Here is a 9,074-nt window from a genome sequence, read left to right as displayed (position 1 = left end):
ATGTCTGTCACAACCAGAGACACCACAAAGACACATTCAGTGGCATAATCTGCAGTCAGGAAGGGCCTCTGGAGAGCTGAAGAGATGCTTTTCACTGTGAACACTTGCTCGGGCTGCCAGGATGAAGCTGACTGTGAGTGGAAATACAGTTGTAGTGGACAGCAATGAAGTGAGATGCAAAGGCAGGGGTTTCCAAATATTAGCAGCTAGTGATTGTGCATGTCTGTCTCAGACGGACAAAATGGAAGACTCTACTTAGGAAAGGTAGGGGGGGCTAAATTTGTAGCAAATAAAAATGGGTTAATAGCTGGATTAAGGCTGTCTCATTCTTTCTGAAATGGCATGAAGATTAAGCTTGGATATAAGACTATGTCTACTTTTCATTATTTAAGCTACGTTGATTCTAGAACCAGTATTTTGCACTGATTGTAATGGTTTAACAAAAGCTGAGGAGAGAGCAGCTTGGAGAGATCTCTGGTTTAATGACACTTTCCTGTGTATTCAGTCTCACATCTCATTGGAGGCTCCAAGCATCCTAACTCGACTGCAGAAATGAATTTAAAGACCCTTAATGAAATGTACACAGGTGCAGCTTTCACAAAAAATGCTATATTTGTGCAAAAATGTGATGCTGTTTGTCAGGCTGAGTGTTGGTTTTGCATATGTCAGTCGTAATACACTGTCTGTGCATGAGGTTAAGACTGACATCAAAACAATTAAGGAGGTTAACAGGGTGTTAGTCTACAAGCAAAACATGTTGCATTTGAAACATCTATTATAATCTCAATTTAGGTGGGAGTAAACAACAAAAGCCAGATGGGTGTTCTGGGGGGTCAGGTCACTATTATAAACCTCTTTGTGTTTGTTAGATGAGAATTCAAAATGTATCACTAGCATGTGGTCACTTACGACAGAAATGCCTTTAAATTTGCTTCTTTGGGGCGTACAGTCATACAAACAGGCATCTGTAATCATTATGTTGCCATGCTATCAGCCTGGTATCCATGATGACCACCATGGCAACGGTTGTTGAGAGCAGAAAATTCTGATTTCTGCACACCCACGTGGTACAAATGGAAAAAAGGGCTGCCCACTGAGGGAGATCTACAGTACCAAATGCATGTTATACAACACTTTCTGATCGGTCGTTCAGAGGCATCAGCACTGTGCAAACCTGACTGAGGCCTTTGCATGTGGGTTTGAATGTTCTCTCTTTATTTGCGTGGGTTCGCCTCAAGCGCTCAAGTTTCCAGTCAAACTAAAATCTGCATGTTTAGGACTGCGGATAGTTTGCTCGCTGACCTTTGTGTAAACGCTCCCTCTTTGTTTTTCAAAAGTGCTGCAATTCAGAACCACAGCAAAGGATTTTAATGTTAGTTTGCTTATTTTGCAGTAACACTGGCCACTACGAGGAGTGGTGAAATACCATTACAACACCAGACATGTACAGTACATTTTCCACAAATGTGACCCCTGATCTGCAGGGAAACCTTCAAAACTTAATTTGGAAAGCTATCCTATCAAACTTAACTTAGTTTATGGTAAAAAATACTCATAAACTCATAAAGTTTATTTAACTTTAGCTCCTCCTGGGTGTCTTAAATTTTTATTGTTCATGTTAAATATTGATTTGTTACTACTGGAATTTACTTTCACAAAAACCAGAGATGCAACAAAACAGAGTATAAAGGGTTAAACAAACAGTAGAGCTCACAAAGACTACAGGGAGGCACAACAGGAACGTAACACAACAAAAAGCATGCACTAGTTACACACTGAGGGTTGACTGGAAATGGGAAACAGGGTAACTAGGAAACATGGTGAAAATAATCAAGACAAACGCAAAGAAGGAAGTAAAATTGACACAAGGTATGAAAAAAAAAACTGTAGCTAGAACTCGTGTAATAAAAATGAGCCTCAGTATTATAAAATATGAAAAAAAAAATTAAATTCAAATACAGAAAAACCTAAACACAAATCCAAAACTCACATTTGTTAACTAAAGATTCAAGTTTTAGACACAGCACATAATCCTGAGACTATGACACCCATTCCTATGCTGTTTCAAGCTTGGAGCTTTGCCTTTAGCTACGTTATCTGATAGATTTTTTCCTCTGATAAAAGTGATGTTGCACTCAGTGTCAGTAAAGTCTTGTAACACTGAACGAGCGTGCTCCCTTTGTTGCACCATCAGGCTGGTTTATCACAATGCAAGTTTACCCTCTAGTGGAAGAGTTTGGTTTTGTTCGCAGGAGCACGCAGTAACAGAAAGTGCTCACCTCATCTTTATCTGATTTTCAAAGACAGAATGATAAGGTGAGGATTTACAGGGATTCACTGCTTTTGTTGAACTATTGAAGGTATTTGCATATCTCCAATACACACGCTTTCTTTTTTGTTTTTATAACTGACCATTTTTTGTTATGCCTTGAAAAAAATACCATTTTCAAATCATACTTACTACCCAAATAATGATTAAGAACACAGATTGGGTTTGACTGTTTCCTCAGTCACTCTGAGTGTGATGGTTTGCATTCTTGTGTGTGATAAAACAGGCTTAGAGGGAAGGCTAAAGAATCTCAAATATCTCTCAAAACAAAGACACAAAGATAATTTTACAAAACTCAGTCAGAAATTAAATCATCCTGTCACGAGGGACTTTTAATACACCCTACCACCCACCCACCCACCTACACACACACACACACACACACACACACACACACACACACACACACACACACACACACACACACACACACACACACACACACACAGAGAGAGACGCACGCTCGCACATACAAATTAGGCAAAGAAACATGGCTGAACAGAAGTGTGGCAGTTTTATTTCCAGACAATAAACATGAATATAGATGATTTCATGTATTCAAGAATTCTGATTGTGCAATAAGAATAAAAAGGTGGGCAAACATATTTTTTCAATAGCTTCACACTATCTTCAGTTATCATTCTTTTCCACTCCCAGTCACTCCCAAGCCCAACCTGTTCAACCTGTCCAAACCTGGAGCACAAGAGTGACTTATGTGAAAGTCGACTAAAGAGGACAAGGTGTGTTCTTAGGTACGATCTTCTGCTACCTTAACCATTACCCTGGTTAAGATTATTTTTTAGCATTTTTAGCGTTTCTTAAAGAAGAGAAGATGGAGGCCACAGAAAGGGAAAACACAGAGGACATTGAGACTCTCATGGATGACATGGACTACATCCCTGGTCACTTCCACCTGGATCTAAATCTTAACTGTGATCCTACTGGGCCAGTGAAGCTGAGACATCGGGACACTTATTTAAGACAGGAAAGCCTGCGAGCTGAGCTAGAAGCAGAAGTTGGATATTTGCAATATGCTGTGCGAAATCTGTTGGGCCTGCTGGCTTTTAACCTGGAACAGCTGGACACTGCTGAGGAAATATTCAGGTGAATATTCACTGCCATCTTTTTTTTAAGGAAGAATATGCAGAAAATTCACTGAGTCAGAGGAAGGATATTAAATACACAGTGAATACATGATTTCTTCAGAGATCTTGACGGCATTTTCTTTTCTTTCTTTTGTTTTTGCTGCCTTGTGAAGGTTGTGAAGAAGGTTTATATGTGTAAAAAACATCATACACATTTTTATTTTAATTCAAGTAACTTAGCTCTCTGCAGACTTTAGACATTAAAATGGCGCTCGATTATCCAATTTTTACTATTTATTGACACTTTTATTATCGTATGATTCAGCGACACATTTATGGTGCTGCAAGTTGAACCCATTTTTCTGCAAGCAACAGAAGACTGGTTTAATGCCAGCCAGAAATACAAAACTATGTGGTATTAGCTGCTATAACCCTTTGTGACAAGAGACAAGTCAAAAGTATCTTTAAGAAGAATTGGTAAATAATGAAAATCAGAAATACTCATTTGTCATATTAACACGTTAGCATTTGGCTGACAGCACTATTCACAGCTGCAGGTGACAGAAATGTCAGTTTCTGTCAATACATCCATCCATCCATCCATCCATCCACCTTTCCATCCATCCATCCATCCATCCATCCACCTTTCCATCCATCCATCCATCCATCCATCCATCCATCCATCCATCCATCCATCCATCATCAGTTGGGTGAAGGACAGACCACTTAGTCCTTTGAGTACTTAGTTTGAGTAGTAATCTAAAAATGAGTTTAGATTAAATATCTTTGCAAGTATGAGAACTTTGTTCATGTAAGCTATGTAAAATTTCACTTAAAGACTAAACAGGAGGTGTCATTCAACTGGCACAGCAATTGGCCAGGTAGTTTTACCTGGCCAGGTGTCTGTGTCCACCCCTATCGTAATGAATCAATCAGATCTATATTTTGAACATATAAGTAACAATAATGGACAAAAAAAACAACTAATAAAGGTGAAATCATTGAAAGCCATCCTATTCACATGGAGAAAAAAAATGCTGACCACTCCCAGTTCAAAACAGAGTGGGAGGAAGCAAATGCTTATTAATTCCTACCCCTAGCTAGTTCATCATACATGTCTGTTTTGATTATACAGTGTGAACACATATAAATAAATATATGAATACATACATCTTTATACATTGAACTTTAATTTTTCAACTATAACTATCCACAAGTATTCCTTTTTTAATATGTCACTATATACAATTATCAGTTCTTACTGCACAGTACAAGAAACAAGAAAATGAAGAAAAGATAATTATCCCATTGCAACATAGTCATAACTGCAGTAGCTGGTAATTCTATAGTTAACATTCCAACTTCACTCACAGCTGCCATTTCTTATTTTTTTAGTTAGATGCTGTGTGAAATGTCTTTAAGTGCCTCCTGGATCTGATAGCTCTTTATGTTAATCTGGACCTGATTCTAAGCCCCACTGTCTGTGTGTTCTGGCCTTTCAGGGGCATTTGCAAAGAGGACCCTGGGAATCTGAATGCCTGGGCAAACCTGGGCTACGTGTACGACAAGCTGGGACGAGAACTGGATGCAGGGGAGTGTGTGGACAAAGTGTCCAACCTCATGGGCTTAGACGGCGGTGAGGCGTCTCAGGATGAGATCAGGATTATGGCTGCACGCTGCCTGGTCGAGCAGGCCTACGTCTTTCCGTACGATATAGAGCTGGACAGCGACGACGACTTGAGAGAGCGACTGAACACTGCATTGTCTTTTTACAACAGAGCCCTGCATTATGGGGGTGACCTGGTGAGAGATATGAATACTTTAAATAAAGAGACAACACATGGTTAACTGCCAAGAATCACATTGCAGAGTGTAAAGACAAAGCGGAGCACTGATATAATGACTGGTTAGATGGTGAGCATTCACATCATTCTAGCTTTTCTACTGGAATTAACTGAAGGAATATGACAATGCTCAAAAGATTACACACAGGAAGACAATGAGGCCATTTTACTTTGTTGTAGTCTAAAATCACAAATTTAGTAGCAGATAAGAGCTTTCAAATCACTGTTTCATGTTGTAGGGAGCATTTAAGTGGGGTATTACTTAACTTGTGGTGCTGTTTTTCAGATACCGATAGAGGAAAAACGAAGCTGGTATTTTAAAATGGCAACAATCTACATAAGGTACAGGGTGATATGATTTAGATTACTATCACCACACAGTGTGAAAATATTCAAGTTATTTTCTGTCTGCAGGCTGGACAACATAGTAAAGACCAAAGAGGATTCTGAGTACTCCAGACTTTCGCACTACAATAAAGGACTCCAGTTTCTGAAAGAAACACTGGAATCTGAGAAAACACAGCACAAAGGTAAACATGTGACAGTATTGTATTGAAATTAATCCACAGTTCTTACAGATGTTCAAGTTTCAGTACAGCAAAAAAAATCAAAATTAAAGGTGTTCATGAAGACTGGCCACACCAGACTCTAATAATCAGAGATTGATTATAAATGTATTAGTTTGTACAAAATTTTGCAAAAAGGTGTTTGTATTTAAAATCTGATTATACAAACTAACTAAAGACAGATCAATACAGTCATGATAAATGCTTTCAGTCATGGAGTCAGAGAGAAAAAAGAAATACAAATCTGTTCCGCATGTGGTCCTTAAAGGTCTCAGATTAAAACTACAACACACAACATATTAGATCATGACATTATATATTTCTAAAAGAACGTCTACAATGATCTTACACAACCAATTCTGTCTACGCGTCAGTCTGAAGAGGTCATTCCCAAACAATTTGGAAAGTCAAAGTCAATCATTGCACAAGGGAAAGATTATTATCAAGAGAAAAACATTCAACATAGTCCCAACAGTCTCATTATGATTATTATGATTATTATCATTATCATATTATCATTATTATTATTGATTGCAAGTCGGTGAAGGTGTATTATCCATATCAATGAGCTACTAGTTTTTGTTGCTGAAATCATTTTGTTAAAACTACAGGCCAGTTCGTTTGTCTATTTCCTCAAGTACATGCTATTTACAAAAAATAAAAGCTGAAAAACCAAATCTTCTCGTCTCTCCCATCAGCTCTAGCTTGGTGTTATGTCGGCATCATGTTAGAAAGGAAGAAGGAGTTTTCCCCTGTGCCCATGTCCATACACGACTGCGGTTTCTCGGCTTCGGATCCTCTGTCCTGTTATGGAACTGTGAGTTAACTCATGCACCTCTCACCAAGCTGGGAAAAAAACAATTACTTTCCCTCAAACTGTTAGGACTAAACCTCTGCAATCAGCCTGTCATCTGACTTTTGTTAGCGATAAAGTATCTGAATTTCAGGAGTGGGGCCTCGCCTCCGAACACGCTCCTTCAGGTTCTTACCTATATATGTTCCCCCAGTTCTACAAGCTGTTCGTTTTTGTGCCCCTCCCTCGCTCCCCTTTTCAATTCTTTCACTTCTTCACTTCTATTTAGTACACGGTGATCTTCCAGGCCCGGGAGCCGCTGCCAGTCCTCTCCGAGGCCTTCCCCAAACTTCAGCTCAATTCATGTTTAAGCCATTCACCTTTATCTGCTAAAATGCTGTCAAACCTAAAATGAGGGCCAGTGAGTGAAATGCTTTTTATTTGAGACTTTTCAGTTCAAAAGATTGAAAAATATGTATCTAACTAGGACAACAGAAGGTTTTTTTCAGCTAAAAACTGCTGAACAAGTCATTAACTCACTCACTTACTAATTGCACATTTGGTTTAACAATGAGCGACAGACTGGCGACCTGTCCAGGGTGTACCCCGCCTCTCACCCTATGACAGCTGGGATAGGCTCCAGACCCTGAAAAGGATAAGCAGAAGCGAATGGATGGATGGGTTTAAGAAATACTGCTGCACTGTTCCCTTTTAAGATGAGATAATAACAGCTCTGTCTGTGTTTCCAGGCCATAAATATGGCCAGTGACGATGCATTTATCCTGAACCTTCTGGCCAGAGTCTTCTCTCTGCTGGGTAAACATGAAATGGCTACAGGGATCTGCAATATGGCCCTAAATGTGCTGCCAGATCCAGAACTCAACTGGCAGGCTCACTGCACCCGTGCCAAGGTACTGTAGCTACGACTAATCAAGTCAGTTGCTATGACAGCTCCTTTTAAGGCCAGAATAGCTGTATTAGTTTAAAGTGGCTAGTACATGTAAAAAGTTTACATATTTGGACAACATGTTCTCTGTGTAGATCAATATAATCCTGTACATGGGGGACCTCGAGAAGGCAAAGCTTGGTGATGGTGGAATCCCAGACCGACAGAAGCTAATTGAAGCTAGAAAAGACTTAGACAAAGTACTCGGTGTACGCCCCTGTCTTCGAACACATTTGGAGATGGCACAGGTAAAAGCATAACGTGCAAAGCTGGTCAAATTCTGTGTTTCATGTCCCAACAAGGCTTTCAAGTTGATCTTTTTCATTTCAGGTATACTACTACATGGGTGTAGATGCACTCCAGGAGAGCCTTTTGGTGGATGAGAGTGCAATAAATAGTGCCCTGGTGAGTTTGTCTCACGCTCTGAAGTTTGAGCTGGGAGACTGCTTACCGGAACTTCATGTGCTCAGAGGACGCTGCCTCCTCGTGAAAGGCGAGGAGCAGAATGCCGTAGACTGCTTCAAAAAAGCTCTGGAGTTAGAGAAACAAGGGGGCAGAGACACCACAGCCCTGCGCTGCCTCTTACAGGCTCTCCTGACTCTGTTCATGCAGGGACACCCTGACCCTGGCATTGTCATCACTCAGCTGGAAATGTGGGTGCTCAAGGCAGAGGAGCTGTACTCTCAGGACATAGTGAAGGCTGAGCTGAGGTACCTTTATACGACACACACGGCAGAGGTTACAGAGTTATCGAGGGTTCTGATCAAGACAGGACGCCTGGACCTAGTGAGGAGGCTGCTGGATACAGTGGTGCCTAAACAGCTGGCTAAAAAGAGATCACTGGTCCTTAGGTCGGTCTCATTAAAATGATGCAAAGATATGGCTTGAACAGTTATTAAAGAATGACTTAACATCATTTCATGTATTTAAATAAACAGCTCTTACTAAGTGCTGCCTATACAGCATTTACAGGATGTTTTCTCCAAACTGTGATTAATCTATCGTTCTGTTTTTTGTAAGATAATAGCTGTAAGGTATCATATTTTTTAGAGTGCTTCGCAAACTGAGTAGTTTTACATCTTAAGCAGTCTTACTGCTATTGCAAAACCCACACACTGTCCCACTACCTCTCACTTAGTAGATATTTTACCACTAATGACCTGCAGATGGGGGTATATACCATAAGATTGTTGAACCAAAAACAGAGTTGGCAACAATGTATTGTGAGCCTTTGAGAAGTGTGATGTAAGTGTTTATAGGACATTTAAAATTGCATTTAATAAAATAATTACTTTTGGAACACTTAATACACCAACTCTTGCAGATGTGGAATCTCACAGGTTTGAGGGGGTACAAGCATTTAGTTGACACAGTGATTGTTGATATTTTCCTTAATTTAAATACATGTCTATTAATTTGTAGTTAAATGAATAAGTTATGATGACATATACAAAGCAAACCTGTTGCTTCATCCTGCTGCAATTTGAAGGATAAAATCACACAGAAATGTA

General features: G+C 39.7%; 1 protein-coding gene across 1 annotated transcript; it reads left to right on the top strand.

The window, feature by feature from the left end:
• The first annotated feature begins 3,052 nt into the window (after positions 1-3,052).
• Positions 3,053-9,074, top strand: ttc22 (tetratricopeptide repeat domain 22). The gene is made up of 8 exons (XM_086269852.1): positions 3,053-3,433; positions 4,917-5,217; positions 5,545-5,600; positions 5,673-5,788; positions 6,523-6,641; positions 7,367-7,528; positions 7,659-7,811; positions 7,894-9,074. The coding sequence occupies exons 1-8, from the start codon at positions 3,162-3,164 to the stop codon at positions 8,431-8,433; spliced, it is 1,719 nt and encodes a 572-aa protein (XP_086125978.1). The 5' UTR covers positions 3,053-3,161; the 3' UTR covers positions 8,434-9,074.

Source organism: Aulonocara sp. 'chitande type north' Nkhata Bay, linkage group LG17 (genome assembly GCF_057382095.1).
Source record: "Aulonocara sp. 'chitande type north' Nkhata Bay isolate Kocher_YH1m ecotype deep benthic linkage group LG17, A_spYH_male_GT1.1, whole genome shotgun sequence".
Lineage (NCBI taxonomy): Eukaryota > Metazoa > Chordata > Actinopteri > Cichliformes > Cichlidae > Aulonocara > Aulonocara sp. 'chitande type north' Nkhata Bay.
Note: the sequence above shows the minus strand (reverse complement) of the source record. Positions and strands in the feature narration are given on the sequence as shown.